Source organism: Caretta caretta, chromosome 13 (genome assembly GCF_965140235.1).
Source record: "Caretta caretta isolate rCarCar2 chromosome 13, rCarCar1.hap1, whole genome shotgun sequence".
Classification (NCBI taxonomy): Eukaryota; Metazoa; Chordata; order Testudines; family Cheloniidae; genus Caretta; species Caretta caretta.
Genome location: NC_134218.1, coordinates 17,687,053 through 17,714,154, shown reverse-complemented (window position 1 = coordinate 17,714,154; position 27,102 = coordinate 17,687,053). Strand labels below are relative to the sequence as shown.

The 27,102-nt window shown below is 43.3% G+C and overlaps 1 protein-coding gene across 5 annotated transcripts in view; it reads left to right on the top strand.

Annotated features, from left to right (window-relative positions):
• Positions 1 to 27,102, top strand: part of STAU1 (staufen double-stranded RNA binding protein 1) — a 53,731-nt gene that overhangs the window by 22,536 nt on the left and 4,093 nt on the right. The window contains exons 5-13 of one of the 5 annotated variants that reach the window (XM_048819797.2): positions 2,775 to 2,988; positions 10,510 to 10,648; positions 11,403 to 11,568; positions 18,687 to 18,785; positions 20,252 to 20,482; positions 21,220 to 21,363; positions 22,329 to 22,475; positions 25,223 to 25,295; positions 26,588 to 26,907. In XM_048819797.2, coding sequence (XP_048675754.1) covers positions 2,775 to 2,988; positions 10,510 to 10,648; positions 11,403 to 11,568; positions 18,687 to 18,785; positions 20,252 to 20,482; positions 21,220 to 21,363; positions 22,329 to 22,475; positions 25,223 to 25,295; positions 26,588 to 26,907 — 1,533 coding nt within the window. The remainder of the gene's footprint in view (positions 1 to 2,774; positions 2,989 to 10,509; positions 10,649 to 11,402; positions 11,569 to 18,686; positions 18,786 to 20,251; positions 20,483 to 21,219; positions 21,364 to 22,328; positions 22,476 to 25,222; positions 25,296 to 26,587; positions 26,908 to 27,102) is intronic. The other 4 variants (XM_048819801.2, XM_048819800.2, XM_048819798.2 and 1 more) reach the window with 4 other exon arrangements.

Here is a 27,102-nt window from a genome sequence, read left to right as displayed (position 1 = left end):
CTGTTGTGTCCCACACACACTTTGCTCTGTGGAGGTGGGGTACAGGAGCGGGGGGGAAGGGGGACACCCTGACATTAGCACCCATCTTCTCTCCTCCTCCTCCTCCTCCTCCCTTCCCACCCCGCACAGCAAGCAGGAGGCTCCTGGGAGCAACTCCAAAGCAGAGGGCAGGAGCAGCACATGGCAGTGGGGGGTGGGACAGCTGAACTGCTGGCAATTGATAGCCTGCTGGGTGGCTGCCACACAGGGAATTTAGGGGAGTGGGGAGCTGATGGGGGTGCTGCCAGTCCACCCAGGTTCCAAGCCCCCACCAGCTAGCTTCAGTGGGCTTTTCTTTCTGCAAGCAGTGGACAAAGCAGGGAGCTGCCAAACAACATTTTAAGGTAGCATTGCAGAACTTTAAACTAGCGTGTTCTCTAATTGATCAGCAACGTTTTTAACTGGGAGGATGTTAAGAGAGGAATTACTGTACCCTGTTGTAGCTGACAGTGAAGTGCAATTTACTAGAATCCTGCTTTCTAGATAGTTGAGAGCAAGATTTTAGTAAATTTCACTTAACTGCAAACACACAATACAGTGGAATCTCATAGGGCATTAATCCACTTTGAAATAAATTACTTTAGTATTCTAGTCTTCAGTGCCTTATGGAATTAGTGGTGCTCATGGTTTAAAAATATTACATTGCATGGACCCATTTGTGTACTTTCTGTGCCATAATATTCCACTGAAATTTTGGCAGGTTGTAGTAAATACTTCGTTTCTTGAGTGTCTGCTGTTAGCATTCAAATGCCTACCTTAAAAGGCTGTAGCAAATATACAGGAGGCTTCTGATGATGAAAAAGGAGTGTAGGGAAAGGAGTTGGAATATTAAACTTTTTTCTTTAGTAAAGCTCTGCATTTTGTGGATCCTGAGGCTAAGACCTACAGGGAAAATCTGGTGAAATGGTTTTTATCTGTTTAAGTTGCTTTAGGCAAGAGGTCTATGCTGTAGTAGTAATTATGAATGTCCCATGCACACGAGAACTGTCGTTTTCAACTTGTGGTCCACAGACCCCTAGGTGGTCTGCAAACTGCCTTAAGATTTCCAAAGGGGTCTGCATCTCTATTTGAAATTTTTTAAGAATCTGCAAAAGAAAATAGGTTGGAAACCACTGCCCTAGGAGAATATGCTTAGGTGTGATTGTTTTTAAAACATATTAAATTGATTTTGCTCCAAGATCAACACAATTCCATTAATTTTTATCTAGTGTCTTAAGCCAAAGATTCCATGTGCAAAGCAGGAAAGGGTTACATTTTTAAAAAATAAGTATTTGGGAAGAATAATCAAGGCATATACTCATTTGCATTGTTACTCCGATCAAAATTAAACTTAACCTGCTTTGGATTTGATTCACTTGTGAAAATTAGGCTAATAGATCTGTCCTTACCCCACTTTACTTACAGTGATGTATTACAAAGTTTCTGTAGTTGTTACACTTGTGTAAAATAACTGTTTTATCACCATATGGGGCTGAAAAACTATGCATCTATGACAGTGATTCCCCAAACCTTTTCTGTTCCCTTTCCCTTCCCCCCACATTACCCATAATGGAACTTGTCCACCTGGGGCTGTAGCCGGGAGCTGAGGCCGGAGCTGGGACTGGGTGGTGCACTTCCCCCTTCCTCCCATGTGACACCCCCCAAACGTTCCTCCATGTCCCCCTTTGGGGGGCATGCCCCACACTTTGGGAACCACTGACCTATGACAACGTAAGAACTGTTATTCCTTAGTGCCTTACATATTTTTGTTCTGACCTCTGAAAAATATAACCCAAATTGAAAGCCTAAAGTAACAAGTGAATGACTTATGTCAGAGGTTCCCAAATTTTTGTTACTGCATACCCCCTTCCAAATCCCCCAGCTGCCCGTGTACTCCTACCCATCTCATCACTGATACTTTGTTCTTCCTAACACTATCTGTCTTTAGCCATCTGTCCATATTTCAGTTATGTACAGATATAGTTAGTGTGACACATACAACTGAAAAAAAAAACCAACCCTGACTAAGTTCAGAGCTCAGTTAGACTAGGCAGTTGCTGGGCAACTGAGCCCACACTGTACAGTGATTGGAGGTGAGGGTTCTGTATGTCAGTATCTCTGTGTTCTTATTGGTACATTTTGAAGTCAATTAACTACCATGTTTTTTATAACAAATTCCCACACAGAGTTTTAAAGTTTCATTTGAGTAGCCTATTATGAACATGCAAGAAATAAAATCCACCATTACACAATTTTTCCTGCGTTCCCCCAGAGATGTCTCGTGTACCCCCAGGGTACAGGTAGCGCACTTTGGGAACCCCTGACTTATGCAATATAAAATGTAATTCTACATAAGCAGTCTGCATTTTGAGAAGATTTAGGAGAATCGTATTGGCATTATAAACATTAAAATCATACAATAAATTTCTCACAGTAACAGCCCTTTGTGTAGCCATTACCGGTCTACCTACATCTGTGCACATCCTTCAATTCAGACTCCCCAAATGTCTTGCAGTGGGGAGCTGTTTGGTTAGTACTGTTATAACAGTTTTTGTTAATCCCTGCATTCAGTAGCCCAGGAAACCAAAAGTGTAACTTCAGCTACCGTGTTGAGAAGGCTTTATTTAAGTTGTGCTTAGTAGTAAATAACCTTTCTGATTGTAGCAAAAGGCATATTAAACACATAAGAGGTCCTAACAAACAATGCGAAATGGTGGTGTCAGTTATAATAAAGAACTTGGACTTCTTGTTTGTAGGTGTTTACAGTGCAGCTGACTCTTGGGGACCAGCACTGGGAAGCTGAAGGAACTAGTATTAAAAAAGCTCAACATGCGGCAGCTGCCAAAGCTTTGGAAGGGACAAAATTTCCTAAACCTACAGCTCGCCCGTCTCGTAGTGAAGGAAAGAATCCAGGTATTTTCCAGGACAGGCTCTTTAAAAATGTGTATAGGATACCCACATCTGAACTTGGTATGTATAAGTTGCTTAAGATTGTGCTTACTTGGTGATCTTGAAGTGACATTCTGTACAGTCAGTGGCAACTGTCAAAATACGTGAGATCTTCATCTTAATCTAAAGGTCACCTGTCTGCAATGTGGAATTGTTCAAATGCCTCTGACCACCAGAGAATATTTTGAAGTGTCATTTGTTCCCTACACCTAGATATGCATTGTAGTAAGTTTTTAAAGAAACTTCAGTTTCAATTTTACTGTTTGTATTTTGCCATCTAACACTTCAGTTAGAGTATCCTTGTAAAGATTGACTTGCCCATGGATAGAATTTTTTTTTTACTGTAATTGAATTATGGTGAGGGTAGATAATAAGACTTTTTGCTTGGGCAATTCTGAAAACCTGATTTTTGCAGCTTCAGAAAGTGTTTTACTTTGGTTTCTACTGACATTTTCTATTGGGTACATTTTGAAGGATTTTATGAGAACTTCCAAATATAATCAAAATACATGCATAAAATTTGTAGTACTGGATGTAAAATTATTGTAGTTGGCATTTCAGTTAAAAGGTTTCTAATTGCTAAGTCAGCATTTAAGTGGGACCTGTGTGTTGAAAATAAAAATGTTCTGATTTCACTCAGCTTCTGTAGTAAGAACTTTTTGTAATTGGTAAAGTGAAATCTGAATAATCTTATCTTTCTTTTACTGCATGCTCTTGACTTAGCTTTATTTTCTGTATATTTTGTATCCAAGACTTTCCAGTCAGATCATAGAATCATAGAATATCAGGGTTGGAAGGGACCTCAGAGGTCATCTAGTCCAACCCCCTGCTCAAAGCAGGACCAATCCCCAATTTTTGCCCCATCCCTAAATGGCCCCCTCAAGGATTGAACTCTCAACCCTGGGTTTAGCAGGCCAATGCTCAAACCACTGAGCTATCCCTCCCCGCACAGTACATTAGTATAACATCTTGGTAATTAACCAACAACATCAACAAAATTAGTACAGATTTTAAAACCACAATACGAAAGATAAAAAACATTCAACCCTTCTCCTAAATCACACTTTTAAGACACACTATAAAACAATTAGAGCTCTGCGTGGATACAAAATTTATATCTGTGGATATAAAGCAGATATCAGCGGAGCTGCAGTGCTGTATCAGGAACCGCAGCGGCAGCAGCATGTTGGACCGTCGCTCGCAGGAGCCAGCCCCCAGCCCGGGCAGCTCCTCTGGCATGGCTCTTCTGCCCCCAGCCCTGCCCACTGGGGCAGGCACCAGGCTCGCCAGCAGCTGTCCCTGGTCATGCTGGAGACGCACACTGCTGCATGGAAGGGACTCCTGCCTGGGAGCATGCGAGGCACTTGCGCACACCAGCATGACCAGGGACAGTTGCCTGCTGGCTGCCCCGGTGGGCAGAGCTTGAGGCGGTACAGCCATTCTGGACGAGCTGCCCAGGCGGGGTGCTGGCTCCTGCGAGTGATGGCCCAACATGCAGCTGTTGTTGCCGCTGCCATTCCTGGTACAGCACTGGAGCTCTGCAGATATCCACATCTGTGGATATAAATTTTGTATCTGCTCAGGGCTCTACAAACTATAATGAAATGATAAAAAATCATGAATAAGTTGAGCCATTTAGCCCATAAAGAAGATGAATTTCACTCAGCTCTTTCCTTGTATTTGCCACTGCCTAAGCAAATAGGGCAACTGCTCATATAACCAACACATTATTGCTACATAATAAATATTCTTCTTAGAGTGTTTGTCCCTCTGTGTATTTCACTGTGGCTACACATGTGCCCGGGACCAGAGAATTTTGAAAACAATGTCAAGTAATCCACACGTGCTTCCTTGCCTATCCCATGCCTTTGACTGAAGAGATAAAGGGTGCAGTGGACTCTCTGCCTCTGCAGTTCCTTCTAACCTCGTATGGTCCAGGTCAGTGTCCAAAGCTTTGGTTTATCCTTAATCTGTGAATATGTATCTGTAAATCATTTTAAAAGTTTATAGAGTTTTATCTGATAATTTTAATGTTAGCCTCCCTGACATGGGGAGCCCTCCCATACCCTGTTTTGGGTACTGGACTATGTGCAGGACTCCAGCTTCAAAATTTGTGCTTCCTGCCCACGCTGCTTCTTGGTCAGCGATGACCACCAATGCTGCTTGTATTGCCTTGTGGGAACCCTCATTGCAGCAAGGTGTAGTATCTGCCATTCATTTCCCAGTTGTATCCGGGAAGAGCGTCAATTTTGCCTTAAGAAGCACCTCATGGAGAGGGCCCAAAGACCGCAATTGGACCCAGGCCAGCAAACCCACCAGACATATTCCCGGTTGAGCAAAGAACGTGCCTCCTGCCACAAGGTCTAGCTCAGGAGTGAGGGAGTTTACCCCTACAGATCCATCATCAGGGTCTGATTGGGAGAGCAGGGAGCGTTCTCAAAAGCATGAAACTAAATCCTTCTGAGTGGATTTGGAGGCAAAGTAGGATTCTGCCTAAACCGAGAAAGTGTCTAAGATCAGCCCAAGAGAAGTTAGTACATCCTAAGTCTCAGGAGCAGTCCAAGGCTCCATTGGCACCAGATTGCGGTTCGGCAGCAATGGTGCCTCCAGTATTGCCCAGCACAAACCTGGGGTCTGCTGGCACTGATGAAGAGCAATCACTGAGACCCTTGGCTAGCCGTGGTACTGAGTTTGTCTTCCATGGCCGTAGCACAAACTATCCCTTTTACAGCTCTGTTGGTTTGAGTGGACAGGACCCCTCACTCCACGAAAAGCCAAGTCCTGTGCTCCTCCTGAGGACTTTGCTCTCCCAGATCTGATGTCTCCTACTCTGTCAAGTTCCTCTTTCTCAAGAAAGATCCTAATTCCATTCAAGAGCCAATTTTTGGGAGGAGTCTGTCTCCCATTCCATCTTTGGGTTGTGACTTCCCTCCAGCAGCACTATAGATACCGCCAGTGGATCTAGAATTGGCTTTCTCTTCTTCGGGAGATTCTGAACTGCATGATGAAGTGCTATTTCATCCTCCAAGGCTTCTTCCCAGACCCAAGGCCTAGACCAGCTTGGGATCAGCCTGCACCTCATCACCTGCCTTTGAGCCATTGTTAGTCTATGCCATGGGGACCTCCGCAACCCCCATTCAATCTAGCTGTTGGCCGTAGTGGCGGGTTTGGACTTGTACCATCCTGCAGAGTTGGTTCCTTCTGCTAAGGAGTGGTCTCATCCCTCCCCTCTGAGGGGGCAACTGGAGTTGCCTCCTGATCCAATTGAAGAGGAATAGTACATGCCTGATCCAGCAGTTCTGCCGGAATCAATAAGGTTGTATCTTTGTCCCCAGATGAGGCTGTGGCTCTGTCTCCATCCTGCTCTTCAATCAGTGATAGATGCAGCTGATAAATCTTCAAGGGCAATGGCTACTGCCATTGAAATGAACAAGGAATCATAGCTTCATGCGTCGGGGTTTCCCCAGGGAGGTTTAGAACACCATTGAGGAACTGCCCTATGGTGAAACTCATGAACTTAACCAGAAGATGGATGAGAAGGATTCCAGGGCCACCCTCTGCTCCCTGGGAATATATACTCCTGTCCCAAAATGAAAATTTCATAGGCAGTTATACAAATCTAGACTGATGGCTCAACAGTTCTGCCACCAGTGACCTTATGAGCCATTCCATAAGAGGCAGTGGGTTCGAAAGCCCTACTTCCCCACGCCTTCCTCAGCAGGTTCTTCCTCCCAATTCTAGCCCTTTGAGTGTTTTTGATGGCCGCTCAAGAGCTGCAAACCATTAAATTCAACACCTGCTAATCTCCATGTACTCTTTGGGAGTTCTCTTTTTCCACACCTGGAGTGCAATAACAAACTGAGTGCTGAATGTCATCCATTCTGGCTGTATGATAGTTTGTGTCTACCTTGGGCACCCTATTTCCCTATCTCTTTTCAGAAGCCTCGTCATGAGAAGATTCTCAAACAAGCAGTAGAATCCATCTTAGAGTGAAGAGTGATAGAGCAGGTTCCTCTTCAGTACCACATTTTTACTGGATGTATTTCCTAGTACCCCAAAAGAAGAGTGATTGGAGACCCATTCTGGATCTTTGCCATCTCAACAGTTTTATTTGCAGATTCAAGAATCCATGGTCACGTTGTCATCTATAATCCCATCCCTGGAACAGAGAATATGGCTTTCAGCTCTTGATATGAAGGATGCCTACTTTCACATAGACATCTACCCTGCTCAAATGTTTTCTCAGATTTACGGTGGGCTTCGACCACTTTCATTATGAAGTACTCCCTTTTGGCATTGCTTCCGCCCCCAGGGCCTTCATCAGGGTATTCTCTGTAGTGGCAACCTATATAGAGACACAGCCTATATACCAAAAAGCCTGTGCATCGACTTTGGAAATGCTGCAACTCCTCTCCTCATTGGGGCTCAGTGTAAACTTTAGCCTTTATTGGTGCATCCTTAAATTGGATCATGGCAAGGACTTACCTGCAGATGGACAGGTTTCAGGCTTGGCTTCAAACAATGTACTCATCAAACCACCAATCTCAGTGCCATAGTGAGTGTTCCTACCAAAATAATATCATCCCTGCAATGGTGGAAGAATCCCCTTCAGGTATGTTTGGGTATTTCCTTTCTTGCCTCCCCTCCAAACAAGGGCGATCATTACAAATGTCTCCCTGTTGGGTTGAGGAGCTCACGTGGACAACTGTACAGTGCAGAGCACCTGGACATCTCGAGTGTCCAGGATGCACATCAAAGTTCTGGAATTGTGAGCAGTTTGAAAGACTTGTGAAGCCTTTCTCCCATTCATTCAAGGTCACCATGTCCTCAGTGTAGGACAACATCATGACTGTCTTGCATCAACAAATGTGGGGAGGAAAATCTGTCCACCTGCATGCAGAACTGGTTAGTTTGTACAACTGGTGCATCAGCAGTCAGATCACCCTGTGGGCAGTCTACCCTCTGGGAAATCAGAACATGCTAGAGGACTCTTTCAGCAGACATTTTGCTGTTAGCCACAAGTTGGTGCCACACAACTGTGTGGTGAACCATATCTTTGCTCTCTACGGGACCCCCCCACTAGGGACCTGTCTGCCTACCAAATGAACAGGAAGTACGAAATATACTGCTCCAGAAGCCTAGGTTGCCACTCACAGGGTGACACTCTACTTCTTCCATGGTCAGACCACCTGAATTATGCCTTCCCTCCACTACCACTTCTACTTCCGGTCTTACAGGAGATTTGGCAGGACAGGGCATGAGTCATCCTCATTGCCCACAACTGGCCGAGATGGTTTTGGTTTACGAACCTCTGTGCATGTCATCTTGGGCACTGATCATTATTAGGATATTTTCCAATCTCCTGACCAAGCATCCCAACCCCTGTCCACTTCACCTCAGGGTGTGGTTTTTGGATGGGCATCATCCATAGAATGATCATGTTCTGGAGAAGTACAGAGCTTCTTTTCTAATAGTAGAAAGGAGTTCACTAGAAAATGTCATCTAGCCAAGTGGAGGTGTTTTTCTGTCTTATGTGTACCCTCAGAAGCAGTGGCTGTTCCTCTTATCTTTGACTATATTCTTTCCTTAAAGACACCAGATTTGTCTATTAGCTCCTTCTGGGTCCAGTTGGCAGCAGTCAGTGCATACCATCCACCTTCACAGTGTTACTCGATCATCATGCACCCACTGACTAGCAAACTCTGGAAAGGCATAGTTAGAATCAGTCTGTCTCTGTGTCTCTGTCTTCCTGAGAACCCTTGTAACATTTTGTGAACAAGTTTGGGAACCACTGAGGTAGCAGATTTGAAGGCACGGGAGAGCGAGAGAGAGAAAATAGCTTGCTTAATCAGATTTAAATCTTGTTCTTTTGTTACTCAAACCATTAGTTTGTTTCCATGTCTCTCCTATCCATGAAGGTTGCATTCCTGGTAGCCATCACTTCACCCAAGAGGGTTGGTGAATTTGGAGCCCTGATGGCGGAGCCCCTTATGCTGTGTTTCATAGGGACAAGTTTCATTACCTTTATGTCCTAAATTAATCCCCAGAGTAGCTTGAGTTTCCCCTGAGCCAGTCAATTCATTTACTTGTATTCTTTCCAAAACTTCACGCATCCTTAGAAGAAAGGAGGCTCCATTCCCTTTGCATTTGGTGTGCCTTGGCCTGCAAAGGACAAAAACAATCAGTCTCCCAGACTATTTGTCACCATAGTGGAAAGAGTTCAGGGTCAGGCTAAAGCCTGTTAAAGAATCTCTCAATGGATCTTGGGTTGTATTTTGCTCTGTCAGCTATCCTAATTTCTTTCTCCCTCCCTCCATGTGGTAAGGGCTCATTGCACAAGAATGCAAGTGACATCTGTGGCATCACTTCAGGAAGTACCTCTGCTTGATACCTGCAAAGCATCTACGTGGAGTTCTAGCCACACATTTGTGAGACTTTGTGCTTTGGTCCAGGACTCCTCTGATGCATCCTTCGGAATAGTACTCCTTTGTTTGGCTCTGCCATCTGCATCTTTAACCGTCTTCCTCTTGAGTACTGCATGTGAATCACCCACAGTGGAATACATGTAGGGACCAGCACTTGAAGAGAAAGTTACCTTGTAGTAATTGGAGGTTCTTTGATGTGTGGTCCCTGTCTGTATTTTATTACCGTCCTCCCTCCTCTGCTTTGGATCATCTTTTCGTTCGCAATGGAGAGGGGATAACTGTCTTTACCTTTTATCTCCTTGGTTGGAGACATAAGGTGAACCAGGGCGCATGTGCGGATGAAGGGATTCTGCTTTCAAAATTCTCTGGCTCCGGACGCATGGAGTGCACACTTTCGCACAGTGAAATAGAGATAGAGACCACACATCTGGAAGAACATCCCGTTAGTATAAAGTAACTATCTTTGTCTTCTAGTTTTGGCCCAGATGCTTTGTTTCATTGGGTCCAAAATTAGAGAGCCATTAATTTCTTAAATGGCAATAAAATTACAAGCTAGTGTAGCAAATCTTCAACCTGGCCAGACCCACCTGGAGGCAAACAGCTGTGCCTCTTAATGCCATTGTATGTCCCTTCCAAATAAACCAACTGCATTGTTTGGAAATGGAGAACTGTAAAGGTCCTCTTTAGCTTATTGTTCATAATTTCCGAATATTTCTTTCCAGTTAAATGCCAAAGGTAAAATTATACAGCTGTTTGTTAATATAAAAGAAGGTACCTCTTGGGAAAGAAACCTTCATTTTTGTGTGGTTTCCCATAACATTTGGTAGTATTGTATAAAGGAAGTATCCTAAAAATGTATCAGAACCTAGAAAGCTCAATTGATTGCAACAAGACTTGCCAGTCCAATAGCAGTACTAGATTGCTCTGGGATCCATTTTATGTATGTGGTAAACTTTTTGTACATACTTTCACTCATACTCATTCACAAATTCACTACAGATTATTGTGATGTGTGCACCAAGAATCTAGTCCCAATCTGTCCTAGTTTGAGATTTTTACCTGATTTTACTCTGCCTTGACACTTAGACAGCTATATTCTATATTTCTATTTATCTAGATAGTGTAACCCCCACAGTGGAGCTAAATGCTCTTTGCATGAAGCTGGGAAAGAAACCTATGTACAAACCTATTGACCCTTACACAGGGATGAGATCTACCTACAACTATAATATGAGAGGTGGTGCTTATCCTCCACGGTATGTACTACAGTTTTTCAGTTTTGTAATCAGTCCCGTACTCTTTGAGTTCCTTTCTTCAATATGCATGCATTGCTGCTGCTACTTTTAAAATAATCTCTAAAAATAAAACATGCCTTAAAGGGACACTCAACTTTAGCCAGTATATTCTTCAGGAACCACTCCTGCCCCAAGTACCTCTGCAAGTTTGTTTTTTACAATCATATTTTCTTTAAATTTTTCTCTTTACTGTGTGGAAAAAATCCAAAGCAGGGAAAGGAGCTAAACAATGAAATTGTGCAGTTCAGAACATATTCATTGTTGTTTCACTAAATAAACTGACAAAATTTCCTCTAAGTTATAATCTTAGGTGTGAGGGAAAATAGGAAAAACATTTTTAGACATGTTTTATTCTGAAGTTGGCTGTATGCCTTTAAGTACTGACTTTGGTCTGAAATACTTGAGTATAAAAATCCATTGTTCCTTGCTTAGTCATTTGTCAAGTGTATAAAAACTTAATTTACTATGCTATCATTCTCTGTGCTTCAAAAGTATTAAAAATGTTTAACTTAGTGTAGATATTGTAAGTATTTAAAAAGTCCTACATTAGTCATTCAAATTGGTCAATGTATTCAAATTGGCTCTCTACTATAGGAGTTTATTGTTGAGCTTCAGTTGCTGAGAGACTCATTAATAGATGATGTTTAACCCTAAATGTTGACTTTGTAGCTTACCAGCAATTTTCAATCAGGCAAACTTGCCTTTCTAATTTTAGGTACTTTTACCCATTTCCTGTTGGACCCTTACTTTATCAAGTTGAGCTCTCTATTGGAGGACAGCAGTTTCATGGGAAAGGAAGAACAAGACAGGCTGCTAAGCATGATGCAGCTGCTAAAGCACTGAAAATTCTGCAAAATGAGCCCCTGCCTGAGAAACCAGAGGTAGGAATTAACCTGAAAATGTCTGAAATGAATTGAGGTACCTTAAAAGTGGAAATGCAGTTTTAAATATTCTTTGCTCGTTTAAAAAGAAACTGCACTTCTTGGAAGACTTAATTTTAACAGCTTAACACTTGTAGTATCTAATGGAGCCACTTATAGGACAAATAGAACTACATCTACACAATCAGGGTTTCCCTGTGTGAGGTCATATTCATTGCTTTGTGCTATCATAATTCCTGTAGGATTGTCACCAGTAGACTGATCCCTGATGGGTGATAGGCAGCAGGAACAGATAAACTGTTAATATTTAACTTACGATGGTGTGGTTGGTGCTGTACAAACCTATGGCGAGAGATCTCTCACAAGCAACTTGCAGCTTAGTTCAGACACCTCTAGTACATAGTGTCAGTATGAGTTTGACATGATGTAGGAATTTTGCCAGGAGTGTGGATAAACACTGTAGAAGTTTGAAAAGGTTTAGAAGAATGAGAGGCTATTGGAAGATAAGGAATTGTATGGAAGATGCATGAAGAGGTGCGGGTGTGTTCCTGGGGGGGTGCATTTCTAGGTATGCCTTGGGGAAAATTTGTGCGTCTGTCTTAAATGTTTATGCTTAAACTTGTATATTAAGTACCCAGAGCAACAGTGCATGCTTAACATATATTGTAAAAAAGAACAGATATGTGCAGGGCTTCAAAGGTGAGGAAGAAATGCCTTAAGTCAATTTGGATGGTGGAGAATTCAGAGTGGTTTGAACTGAGTGACATGACTAGAGATAGAGATTTTTAGCTGTGTTTTCTGTATGGACTGGAAGCAAGAAGCTAGGGGCCGGAATGAATTAGCTTGCAGTATGCAAGGCCAGAGATGACCACACATTGGTATTTCTCTAAGTCGAGTACTAAAAATCAAACCAATTTACCTGCAAATTTCTGCCTTAATAGATCGCAAACGCTAAGGTGGAACTGTTTCTGTACGTTTTTCATTAATTTTGTTTTTCACTATATTCATGAAGTGTCAACTGTTCTTTACATTCTTCATATGTATTTAATCATTTGAACACATCTAGACTACAAACTATAACATAGCTACTAATGAAATAAGTTATGGGGTATTTCTTGGATTGCCCTCCCTTGGCAGTTTAAAAAAGGAGAAAAGATAGTCCAATAAAGAAAAATCTGGTCATCTTAACAAGGAAAAGTTTGTAAAGTTTCAAAATTATGAGCAGGGAATGCTTCAATGCATCTGGAACTAGAGGTTAAAACTATTATGCTAATTAATATTTTGAAACTAAAAGGGGAAGTCACTGAAATAGCATCAGTAGAGGTGGCACTGATGAACTAATTACATTTAGGGAGTTTGAAGTTGACCGCATTCACTATTGTAGGGGTATGGGTTAAGACCTGAAATGGTCATTCTATGTCCTTTCCTTTCGGTTCTGTCACACCATGGTAGACTCAAAATGAGTGAATCTGAAATCAGAAAAGTGTTAGAACTTGATGTAAAAACCTTTTGACTACTGCTTTTTGATCTGGAAGGCCAAATGTCTTAACTACATCTTCTCCTGGGGTGCACTCCAAGAGATGAACATTCTAGCTCTAGCACTGATTCTGATACTGCCTGAACAGCTGTCATATGCTTCAGCGTGTTCCTCAATTCTATACCAGTTGTGCTATTGTGTGGACCAGAGTTTGCGAACATAAAGAGTACATACCCACATGCCTGTATGTAGTTTGGACTTTGACGGCTGGAAGCAGGCATGATGTACATAGTACTGAGAGAACCAGAAATATTGGATGTTTTTATTATGAGAAGCATGTTGAGATTTACTTACTCCCACACTAAGTATTAGTGAATGAGAGAGAGAAAGTAAAACTGTCTGAGAACAAGTGAAAATGGTAAGTATTTTGTTTACTCATATTTCACTTGGGTTGGGATGTAGGACCATAAATGGTGAGTAGTAAACTAGATTTCTAAATGCTTAATGTCTCAATCTAAGGGCATGGCTACACTGGAAACTTCAAAGCACTGTCACGGGAGCACTCCTGCAGCAGCGCTTTGAAGTGCGAGTGTGGTCGCGCACAAGCACTGGGAGAGAGGTCTCCCAGCGCTCCTGGTAATCCACCTCCACAAGGAGATTAGCTCCAAGCGCTCTGAGTCTGTTTACACTAGCGCTTCAAAGTGCTCTGACTTGCTGTGCTCGGAGGGGTGATTTTTCACACCCCTGAGCCAGCAAGTTAGAGAACTATAAAATGTAAGTGTAGCCAAGCCCTAAGATGGTAGTAACTCAAGGAAACTGTTTTTTAATTAGCTATTTTTAACCTGACAAGGCCTCTTCAGGGTATATTTATTTTCCAAGTTAAAAAAGCTAACCCATTTTCCATATGGTGTTATGGAATGAAGTGATTAGTAAATTGACACTATTCCTCTCCACTGTGGTATCTTCCCCACCAGTGCCTGACAGCTCAAGTCCTAGAGTTCCTTAGTCATTGTTGTTCTGCCTATCAAATTCACCTTTGTACCTTGTGCGGAACATGAGTGCAGTAAGGCCATAACAAACTTATGAAACAGTAATTTGTGATGTGCTCAAGATAGCATTGCTCTACTAGTGGAAGGTGCATGATCTTAGGCCTGGTCTACAGTATGCGGTTATTTCGGAATTAGCCGAGTTACCTCGAAATAAAACTGGTTCTGTCCACACGACCAAATCAGTTTTTTCGATTTTAAAGGGCTCTTTACTCTGATTTCTGTACTGCACCTCGGCAAGTGGAGTAGCGCTAAAATCGAGATCACAGTTCCGGGTTACAGGTACTGTGGACACAATTCAACTATATTGGCCTTCGGGAGCTATCCCAGAATGCTCCCTTGTGATTGCTCTGGACAACACTCTGATCTCCGATGCACTTGCCAGGTAGGCAGTAAAAGCCCTGGGAACTTTTGAATTTCCTGTTTGGTCACCACCATCACAGGGGACCATGCAGTCCCGGATTCACAGACAAGCTCCAGCATGGTCCGACTGGGAGGTACTGGATCTCATTGCATGTTGGGGAGACGAATCTTTTATGGCAGAAATACATTCCAAAAAAAGGAACGCAGATACGTATGCTAAAGTCTCCAGGGCCATGACGGAAAGTGGCTACTCCAGGAACACAGAACAGTGTCGTACAAAAATCAAGGCGCTCAGGCAAGTGTACCAAAAATTCAGGGAGGCGAACAGGTGCTCTGGGTCACAGCCCCATACATGCTGCTTCTACCGTGAGCTGCATGCAGTTATGGGGGGTAACGACACCACTACCCCACCACTGTCCGTGGACACCTGCAAGGGGGGAGTAGCATGGAGCGAGGAGGATGAGTTTTTGGAGGACAAAGAGGAGGAGGAGGACAGTGCACAAGTGGCAAGTGGGAATCTGTTTTCTCCCCTAGCCAGGAACAATTCTTAATGCTGGAGCCAATAGCCTCCCCCTACTCCCAAAGCATGCTCCCGGACCATGACCCTGGAGAAGGCACTTCTGGTGAGTGACAGCTTGATTGGAGCCACGCAGTAGGGGGTGGAGGGAAACCCAGCTGTGCTGGGCTGTTCGCGTTTAGTTTAAAGGGCTCATCCCTGCTCAGAGCTTCATCAGAGCCCTGCAGTGGGTGTGGGGGACAGGAGGGAGGGTGTTGTGTGAAGCAATCATCCCAGAGAGCCCGCAGGCTGCCTGCAAGCTGAATTCTGTTGCCTGGCCACATGTGATGGCTTACTCACACCAAAGTGGCAGGCACTTCAGCATAAGAGGCAAAATGAGACCTTGTACAGAAAGAACATGTTCTGTGTACTATGAATTGCCTGTTTCACTGAGAAACAGTGTCACATTTTAGAGAACAAAGGGATCTTTTAAAACACTACCCTCCCTTTTTCTCCGCCTGCAGCAGGCGCAAATGTTTCAACGCGGCCCCTATCTACTCCGTCCCAGAGGCTGGTCCAGATTAGAAGGCGGAAAAAATGAACTCGGGATGACATGTTTGCCGAGCTCATGCAGTCCTCCTGCACTGATAGGGCTCAGTTGAATGTGTGGAGGCAAACAATTGCGGAGTCACGTAAAGCATTACATGAATATGAAGATAGGAGGGACGTGCGCAATGAGAGCAGGCAGGATACGCTGGTCAAGCTCATGGGAGAGCAAACGGACATGTTCCTCTGTATGGTGGATCTAATGCAGGAAAGGCAGTAAGACCACAAACTGCGGCTGCAGCCCCTGAATAACCACCCTCCCTCCTCCCCAAGTTCAATAGCCTCCTCACCCAGACACCCAAGAACATGGTGGGCGGGGAGGCTACAGGGACCCACACAGTCAACCCCAGAGGATTGCACAAGCAGCAGAAAGCTGGCATATCCTAAATTTTGGTTTGGTTTCTGGACTTGTCCTTCCCTCCTCCTTCACCCCCCCAACCCAATACCTCCTCTCCCCCATCTAGCTTCTGATTTCTCTCAATGTTTTGTGCAACAAATAATAAAGAACGCTTTTTAAACAATTGTGACTTTATTTCCTTTCATTCATATAGATAGATCTCTCTATCTTTATAGGGGTGAGGTAACTTTAAGAGGAACAAACACAACTCTTACACTGTACCCTGGCCAGTCATGAAACTGGCTTTCAAAGCTTCTCTGATGTGCAGCATGCCCTGCTGCACTCTAATTGCCCTGTTGTCTGGCTGTGCGAAACTGGCTGCCAGGCGAGTTGCCTCAGCCTCCCACCCCGCCATAAATGTCTCCCCCTTACTCTCACAGATATTGTGGAGCACACAACAAGCAGCAATTACAATTGGAATATTGGTTGTGCTGAGATCTGAGTCAGTAAACTGCGCCAGCGTGCTTTCAAACGTCCAAACGCACGTTCTACCACCATTCTGCACTTGCTCAGCCTATAGTTGAACTGCTCCTTATTACTGTCCAGGGTGCCTGTGTACGGCTTCATGAACCATGGCATTAAGGGGTAGGCTGGGTCCCCAAGCATAACTATAGGCTGTGCAACATCTCCAACAGTAATTTTCTGGTCTGGGAAGTAAGTTCCTTCCGGCAGCTGTTCAAACAGACCAGAGTTCCTGAAGATGCGAGCGTCATGCACCTTTCCTGGCCATCCCACGTTGATGTCGATGAAACATTCCTTGTGATCCACCAGTGCTTGCAGCACCATGGAAAAGTACCCCTTGCAGTTTATGTATTGACCGCCCCAGTGTTTCGAGGCCAAGATAGGGATATGCATTCCGTCTATCCCCCTGCCGCAGTTAGGGAACCCCAGCGCATTAAAGCCATCCACAATGGTCTGCACATTTCCCAAAGTCACTACCCTTGATAGCAGCTGGTCAATGATTGCATTTGCTGCTTGCAGCACAGCAGCCCCCACAGTAGATTTCCCTACTCCAAACTGATTCCCGACTGATGGGTAGCTGTCGGGCATTGCAAGCTTCCACAGGTCTAGGGCTACTTGCTTCTCAACTGTGAGGGCTGCTCTCATTTTGGTGTCTTTGCACTTCAGGGCAGGGGACAGCAAGTCACAAAGTTCCATGAAAGTGGCTCTACGCATATGAAAGTTTCTCAGCCACTGGGAATCATCCCATACCCACAACACTATGCGGTCCCACCAGTCTGTGCTCGTTTCCCGGGCCCAGAATCGTGTTCCACAGCATGAACCTGGCCCAACAGCACCATGGTCTCCCAATCGCCACATACCGTGCTGTCTGTGTCCATGTCCGCATCAGTATAGTAATCGCGCTGTCGTTTCCTCGCCCGGTTTTGCAGGTACTGCACACGCTGCTGGATAATGCGCATTACAATGGTCAAAATTGCAGTGGAGCTCTGAGCGGGCTCCATGGCTATGGCGCCTGCAGGGGTAATCCTGGAAAAAGGGCGTGAAACGTAGGAGAGCAAAGTGGCAGCAGAAACTGTGCTGTTTGGTTCACGGTAGCCGAACAAAGGCTGAAAATGGTTGTCTACTGTGGCTTTCACGGAGGTGGGAGCCCAGGACAGACAACATGGAGAAGCTCGGAAGCGTGGCAATAGCGGGAGAGCAGAGTTGGCGGCGGAAGCTGTGCTGCTCGGTTCACAATAGCCAATCAGAGTTGGCAGCGGAAGCATTCGATGAGAAAGAGTAGATAGTAGAGATTACATAGAAAGATAAGAGGAAATGAAAGGTGGATTCATAGTAGCAGGAGAGCAGCGGTGCACCGTCTGCTGAAAGCAGTATGGTGTCTGCACACCAAAAAGGCACGAAACAATTGTCTGCCGTAGCTTTCTGACAACACGCACCCAGAAATACCCACGAGAATGTTTTTGCCCCATCATGCACTGGAGCTTAACCCAGAATTCCAATGGGTGTTGGGAACTGTGAGATAGCTACCCACAGTGCACCGCTCCGACATTCGATGCTAGCCTTGGTACTGTGAATGCAATCCGCCAAATTCACGCGCTTTAGTGGGGACATAGAAGACTGAATGTATAAAATAGCTTCCGAAAATTCGAATAGAATAATTTCGAAATGTCGTACTGTAGAGGTACCCTTAGACTCAGTCATTTAATTTTTAGGCATTTTGCGAGTGATGCATTGTAATTGCTTATGTTTCTGCAGTTAGAAATATGTGCAGAGCAAATGATTAAACAGAAGCATGTGGAGAACACGTGACTATCCCAGAAACTAATTAACCATCACTCATGAGAGTCCCACACTTGGAATTCAAATTTCTCCTGCCTTTTTTTCATCTGATACAGTCTTACAAATGTTAAATCAGCTTATGACATTACAATATTTCACAAGTGTATTTCAATTTGGAAACCGGTTAATTTAACACTTGAGTTTGTCTCAACACTTACAAAAATAGTTTTGAAGCTTATTGGCCTTTGTGGTGTATTTTTTTTCCTTCCTTCAGTGGGCACTTGTGAATCTTATCAGGCTTTTACATAAAACCTGTTTTTCACTAAACAAGGTTCTTAAACTTATGTGTCTATACTATGTCTGGTGTATTGCACATTCTCATGAAAAGTGACAGTAAAGGTTAGACAACTTAAAGGTTTATGGGTTCCATAAACTGGTTTGCTAACATGTCAATTAGTGGGATCTTTATTTAAATAATTATGCTTCTTTTAGGTTAATGGAAAAGAACCAGATGATGAAAATCTCAATAAATCTGAAATAAGCCAAGTGTTTGAGATTGCACTTAAAAGGAACTTGCCTGTGAATTTTGAGGTATGTTTATTTTACAAGCTCTAGAGTTATTCTTTGTTAGAATATTAATTTAGGATACTAAGCTAAAATTACGTAAAGTGGCTCTGTTTTAGACAAATACAACAGACCTTTAAAGCTTCGTGTTAGTTCTGAATATGCTTTTATCTTAATGAGTTTCAAGCTGATCATTCCAGATCTATATAATTTAAAAAACAAATTCTGCCACCCCAGAATTGGCACCCAATGCTAATTACTTCACATGTGAGTAGTTCTGTTGCGGGATAAACCCTGTATGGTGCTTTTTGAAAATGAATCCTGAAAGGATCTTGCACGAAACTTTTTTTAATCACATCTATAGTTAGAACAATAAAAGCAGAGTTAAGAAGGGAAAGAGTTTAAAGTGTCCCTGTAAAGGCAAGTTACAGAAGCCTTTGCTTATTTGTGCACAGATGTGAGGGATAAACAAGGTGGGGAATCCCACAATCAGGTTCCCATTCCATATTACCCTAATCCTCAAGAATCATCATGGGGTTACTGTTACTTTAAATTTGCTCTCCTGGCTTCAAGAACTGCAGAATCTTTGGCCTCATATGCATAAATTGTCCTGCCACTTCTCACTCTTGGTTCCCTCCTTGTCCATCTCTCCTTCAACTATTTGTTATATTAAATGAATACCTGCCAGAGGAATATCTTGTTGCACTAACACTTTAATTTATCGTATTGCTGTGATGTGCAGAAGACACAGTGGGTCTTCACACAAACACCTGAGTTCTTATGAGATAAAATACAATTGCATATCACTGAATTGCTTTTAATCTGTTTTGTGAAACACTAGATTAATGACAGATCTGTTACATTTTCAATCCTCTGCTTGTCATACACTTGAGTTTAAATTTTTATTTATATTTGAGCTCTTTACTGTCAATTAATATGGGCCTTTGGTGTCTTTAAAGTGTGAGTAGAAATAGAGAATGTCTGTTCAAAGACCTAGTAAGTTGTAAGCAACAGTTCCTCACATTTCTGCGATATGCTCTGTTTCTTTGAACTAAAATCACAGTAGACTTTAGACCTTAAATAATTACTCTTTACTGATCAAATTATTGTAATATGAACCATTTAAAGAGGTGATGTTAGTTGTGTGGAAATATACACAAAATATACACCAAAAAAAGAGGAACACTCATGTTTCCTGTTGAAAGGTAAAAACAGTAAATTAAATATGTGAATGATGTTTGTAGCATGTAAAGTCTACTTACAGCTTGCTGTACATAAACCTTTCCAGATATAAATATCTTAGCAAATTATGGATGGGTGGGTGATATATCCATTATACTTAGTGATGATGCATTTAAACAGCCACTACCTGGATTGTTTCAGGAATGCTGTTCCATGTGAGTGTTCCGCATTTGACAGTTTTTGTGAGTGAAGTTTGTTATAACCAGTGTGCCCTACCATTTTTAATAAGTGTTTATCACGCTTTCACTCAGTTTTTCCCTCTGAAACAGGTGACAAAGGAAAGTGGTCCTCCGCATATGAAGAGCTTTGTAACCAAGGTGTTCGTTGGAGAATTTATGGGTGAAGGTGAAGGAAAGAGCAAGAAGATCTCAAAGAAAAATGCTGCAATAGCGGTCCTAGAGGAACTGAAAAAACTGCCACCCCTCCCTATGGTTGAGAAAATGAAGCCACGAATCAAAAAGAAAACAAAATCAATAGTGAAGGTAAAAAAATACTTTATGGTGGACTCAAATTTAACTGCTGTAAAATGTCATAGGGTGAGGGACATTCCAAGCTGATTATAAATCACCTTTTCAAATGCTGCACCTAAACCAGCAGTCCCAAGCAGCAACTGAGATGTTAGTTAACCTGCATCCACTGTTAATGGAGCTCTGGCCTCGGTGCACTAAAGAGGAATTATGTTAGCTTTGCGAACAATGAGAAAACACATAGAAGTTGCATCCGATGAAGTGAGCTGTAGCTCACGAAAGCTTATGCTCAAATAAATTGGTTAGTCTCTAAGGTGCTACAAGTACTCCTGTTCTTTTTGCGGATACAGACTAACATGGCTGCTACTCTGAAACCTGACATAGAAGAATGTTTACCCTATAAACTACTAGTTTTATCTTATTTTCAAGCTTCTAAGGGCATTGCAGTTTGTCGATTAGTTTTAGTGGTGCCACTTCCCTCAGAGACTGTACTTTCAGCACTAGTCTCCTAACATTCAAAATAAGCTGAACTTGTGACGCTTGCTGGTGGCAGGTTATCGAAGAACTAAGTTGGCTACTTTGTTTGGCTATTGGTATTGCTTTTTGTAGTGTTTCATAAAGCAGGTTTTGGTGTTTTTTAGAGAATCTAAAGCCCAGAGTTGAATGAATGAATTGGCACACTACATTTAGGATTACTGTACTCAAATATTCACAAGTGTCAGCTTATTTCTTCAACGTTATTTCCACCTTAGCTGCAAACAAGCCCAGAATATGGCCAAGGAATGAATCCCATTAGCAGACTTGCTCAGATACAGCAGGCCAAAAAAGAGAAGGAGCCAGAGTACATGCTCATCACAGAACGTGGTCTTCCAAGGCGCAGGGAGTTTGTTATGCAGGTTTGTATATTGATTTCAGATCTCTGGTTGCCTGGCTTTGATTTTTTATTTTTATTTTTTAGCTTAGGGTTACCAGACTTTACAACAATGATAAATGTAGCTAGCAGGATTGCACCCTTCATTCCGCTGACCTCATTAGGAAATATTTTCTCTGACTCCATTGGAGCAGGATAAGGACTCAAGACAGCAAATCTCTCCTAGCTTGAGTCCTGTTAAAAAGCTGGATAGGTTGCTGGAACACTATCTCATACCTACATCATGCTCTAATTTTCTTTTTTTTTAGCAAAAATAAAACTAACATGAATTGCAAAGTGCTGCCGAATATGATAGTAGGTGCTTCATACATCTAAAATGTGGGCTTCATTGAAATGTAGCTCTGAGAATCCCTTGGCTTTTTTCACTAGTTTCCTTCTCCCATTAGAAGTGCTGTGGTCCAAAATCTCACTCTGCATTGCAAATTCCAGTAATTTGGTAGCATTTGTGACAGTAGGTATTCTGCTGATTTGTGGCTGATTAACTACCATCCCTCGGTAGTTAAAGTGCTTAAATGCTTTCCAGCCCTCTGTCTTTTATGCTGAGCAAGGCAGAAAACTATCACTATGTAAAAGGATGTGAATTCTTACTGCACTTCCATTGCACCAAGAAAGCTGCAGAATTCTGAGCCAATTACTTTAACTTGGTAACTTTTTGAATATAAATTTCTTGGCTTGACAGAGCATTTAAGCCAATGCCAAAGTGAGATCATGAAATACAGCTGATTATTGTACTTGTATGCGGCTTTGTGCTGGGGAGAAGGAGAACGATCAATTATATCAAAAGACAAACTTGGTTAGGCCAATAAATCAATTCAGCTGATTCTCTGATCACTCAGACCATATTTGAGACAAATGGGCCACTAATGAGCATACACTGGTTTTACTTTTATAAGGATTTATTTGCTTTTTCTTTGTCCCTGTTTCTTCCAGGTGAAAGTTGGCATGCACACAGCTGAAGGAATGGGTACGAACAAGAAAGTGGCTAAACGCAATGCAGCTGAAAACATGCTGGAGCTTTTAGGTTTCAAAGTCCCCCAGCCTCAACCCCCAAAGCCAGCACTAAAGACAGAAGAGAAGGTAACACGTTTTTAAATTACTACCACTTTGCATTTCAGCAAATGTTGAGTGAAATGATGACTGGCAGAGGTGCAGGGGGCAAGAGTATATCAAGTTCATACTTCCCACCGCAGCACATTTGACAAGAGACAGCAGTAATCCAGCTACAATGCATTGAGTGAAAGGGAGTGCCAGTTAGTACTACCTGTTGGTATCAAGGCCCCAGTGAGTTTCTGAACAAGAGTATAATCATGGCCCTGTGCACTAGCCACTGAGTGCGGAGTAGTGTTGGGGCACATATAATACAGATCCTCCTGGGTCTTGACAGTACTATATCTGCTCTTGACATAATGTTGCTGGAGGACCATCTCTTCACGGAATGGGTCAGAGCTTCAATCATAGAATATCAGGGTTGGAAGGGACCTCAGGAGGTCATCTAGTCCAACCCCCTGCTCAAAGCAGGGCCAATCACCAACTAAATCATCCCAGCCAGGGCTTTGTCAAGCCTGACCTTAAAAACCTCTAAGGAAGGAGACTCCACCACCTCCCGAAGTAACCCATTCCAGTGCTTCACCACCCTCCTAGTGAAAAGGTTTTTATTTCCTAATATCCAACCTAAACCTCCCCCCCTACAACTTGAGACCATTACTCCTTGTTCTGTCATGTGGTACCACTGAGAACAGTCTAGAACAGGGGTAGGCAAACTTGTTTTGGCCTGAGGGCCACATCAGGATGCAAAATTGTATGGAGGGCCAGGTAGGGAAGGCTGTGCCTCCCCAAACAGCTTGGCCCCTTCCCACTTCCCGCCCCCGACTGCCTCCCTCAGAACCTCCGACCCATCCAACCCCCCTTGCTCCTTGTCCCCTCACCGTCCTGGGACCCCACACCTCAAACCGCCCCCCACCCCCAGAACCCTACCCTCTATCCAACCCCCCTGTCCCCTGACTGCCCTAGCCACACCCGCGCCCCCTGACAGGTCACCTGGGACTCACATGGCTATCCAAATGCCCCCTGACCTCCACCCCATCCAACCAGCCCCCGGGACCTCCTGCCCCTTATCCAACTGCCACCTCCTTACTATGCAGCTCAGAGCAGCAGGAGCCCGCAGCCCAGCCGGAGCCAGCCATGCTGCCTGTGTGGCAGCTTGCCTGCAGGGGAGGGGGGACAGCATGGGAGGAGCCGGGGTCTAGCCTCCCCAGCCGGGAGCTCAAGGGATGGACAGGACAGTTCTGTGGGCTGGATGTGGCCCGTGGGCATTAGTGCAGAGGTGGGCAAACTAAGTCCTTTTCTGCAGAACTGCTGCCTAGCCACTTGGTCCCTAGTCTGTGGCAGTGCATGGGATTCTTCTGTCCTAAGTGCAAGACTCTGCACTTGTCCTTGTTGAACCTCATCAGATTTCTTTTGGCCCAATCCTGTAATTTGTTTAGGTCCCTCTGTATCCGATCCCTACCCTCCAGCGTATCTACCACTCCTCCCAGTTTAGTGTCATCAGCAAACTTGCTGAGGGTGCAATCCACGCCATCCTCCAGATCATTAATGAAGATATTGAACAAAACTGGCCCCAGGACCGACCTTTGGGGCACTCCACTTGATACCGGCTGCCAACTAGACATGGAGCCATTGATCACTACCCATTGAGCCCGACGATCTAGCCAGCTTTCTATCCGCCTTATAGCTTGTGATATTTAAAATCCTTGGTCTGAGGACCTAAGCTTCAGCAGGCTTATATTAGACCTCATGATAACATTATTTTTATGTAGCTTAATATTGGATTCTGTTGGGTACTTAAAACAATTGAAAAGTTTTTCCCTTGGTTTATACATTTAGAAATTTGACTTCTACTGACTAATGATGCTTGAAATTAATAAGATATTTTTCTCCCTTTGTACACCAATGTTATCTATGTCATTACTGCTCTAGGAATAGTGATAACTACAGCTAAGATTTTGTCATGGTTATTTTTAGTAAAAGTCACTGACCGGTCACAGGCAATAAACAAAAATTCACGGAAGCTGTGACCCATCTGTGACTTTTGCTGCTGCGACTCCATGGTTTCCCCTGCTTCCATGGTGGCTGGGAGCTGCAGGGTTCTCCTCTTTCTCCCGTCCCCTTTCTCTCCTTTCCACCCCCACCCAAGGCTGTCCCTGGTCACTGGAACCCCAAAGAGGGCACCCTGAGGAGGCTGTCGCCTGTTGCTGGAACCCTGCCGGGGCCCTGCTGGCTGCCAGTTCCAGTCCCACAACCCCAGGGGCTGAAGCAGAAAATGTCATGGAGGTCTCTGGAAGTCAAGATTTGTAGAATGGACAGGGTCAAAACTTGGCTTAATTTGAAACCATGAATTAATGGATAGTTTTTTAAATAAATCCTTTCAGTTTACATTTACGATACAGTACCATAATACTTCCTTTTGAGAAGGCATAGTAATCTCAGGCAACTCATATGGCTGTGCAGTCAGCTTTAAAGATTGAGACTAAGCTTTATTATCTTCAGCCTAGGTTCACTTTAGCCCACTCAGTTTAACAGTACCAACCAAGAGTATCCAGTTCTGAGCTACAATGCTTTTCAGTAGCACTTACTCATAGACTAAATGTAGTCTTGCCTACCTAGTGTGTGTATGATTCACTTAATTTGTTTTGTTCTTGCATGGCTATGTAAAGATTAAGTTCTGGGTGTGCAACTGGAATCCTTTTCTAAAGTTTTGTGACAATTGAACCACTTAGATCGTGAAATCTTTAAGGAAAAGTTATTGGTTTATGGGTTTTTTTTAGACACCAGTAAAGAAACCAGGCGATGGAAGAAAAGTAACCTTCTTTGAACCAGGCACTGAAGAAACTTCAGCTAGTAAGTGAAATGACTGAAATTAATTTGGCCCTTTATTTTATTATGGGTGTATGTTCGCAAGATATGTTTCTTTCTTGACTTGATTGCTGCACTTAGCCTGCTGTGTATATGGAGTACCAGATGAGCTTTCTTTAAGGAGCTGCCTTATTGCAAATAGTTCTGGTTCTGCTCGTCAGGTCTCCGATGAATGAGCATGGATTTGTGTGAATTAGTCCTTAAAAGTTTATTAATAGAGGGGCTTGATTGTGCCCCAAGTTACACCCATCTTCTGGCTATGAAACTTTATTTGCTTCCAAGATCATTTTCCTCGCTTGTGCTCTGACTTTGTCATCCCTTCCCTCATCCATTTCTAGTGTTCATCCTGTAGTCATGCCCTACCTAATTTATCTAATCTACCATGATGCTGACCCCTGCCTTTGATCTGCCACTGTACCCACCCCTCAGATACACCATCTCATATTCTCCCATGGTACTCCGTATGAGCCTCTGTCAGGGGATAAAGGGACAGAACTTCTGCAAAAGGTCACTACCTTATCCTCTTTGAAATCTCTTCTTAAATCTAACTTCTGCCATGGTGCCTACAAATAACTATTGGTTGACAACAGTTAGGCAGGCGGTGAGCTGTGACTTCTGCTTATTGTATGACATGCTTGCTTACTAACCTCATGTTCCTCCTCATGTGTTCTCCTCAACTTGCTGTGTCTTGTCATAACCTAGATTGTAAGCTGTCTTGGTCCGGGATTCTTTTTACCACCTGTACAGTGCTTAGCACAGTGAAGTCTGGTCATTGTGTGGTTCCCTATGCTGCTACTGTGATTCAGATAACATAGTAAAATAATGACAGGTGCATCCGATGAAGTGAGCTGTAGCTCACGAAAGCTTATGCTCAAATAAATTGGTTAGTCTCTAAGGTGCCACAAGTCCTCCTTTTCTTTTTATAGTAAAATAAGAGACCCTGATGTCAAAGGCCACCTGGAGTGTAGCTGCAGCAACGCAAGATAGCTCCACTGGAGAGGCTGTAGTCAGGGCACTTGGGGATAAAGGGGCACCTTTGGCAGAAACAGCCGTTGCATTGAATAATTCATTCAACGCAGCATTGCAAATACTACCCAGGGTGCAGTTGCACCCTTCCGAAACAGTGGAGATGAATCAAGCCCAGTAAGTGTGACGACTATTGAAACACAACAAAAACTTGTAGATGTTTAGAGATTTATAAATTCTTAGGTGTATGCTGACCAGGCTCCCTTTATAAATGGCTAGAATCTATTTAATGTGTACCTCTCTCTCTTCAGGTAATAAAGATGATGAGTTTAGGATGCCTTATCTCAGCCATCAGCAGCTTCCTGCTGGAATTCTTCCCATGGTCCCAGAGGTTGCACAAGCTGTAGGAGCCAATCAAGGACACCACACCAAAGAGTTCAACAGGGCAGCCCCTAATCCTGCCAAGGCTACAGTAACAGCCATGATTGCTAGAGAGCTGTTATATGGTGGTACATCTCCTACTGCTGAGACCATATTGAAGAATAATAACTCATCAGGCCACGTACCCCATGGACCACTCACTAGGCCCTCTGAACAGTTGGACTACCTTTCCGGTGTTCAGGGAATCCAGGTAAATGTTCAATCTGAGGTATAGCTGGAAAAATATTATATAGGGTTTACCATACTAGATTAGATGGTTATTTAATAAAATTCTCTCTACCAATTGCTTCTGATTCTGAGAGTACTTAAGTTGCCCTTGGCTTCCTATTAATATTTTTCTCCAGCTGGAAAACCTTTTGAATTTTAGAGTTTTAGTATTTGAAAT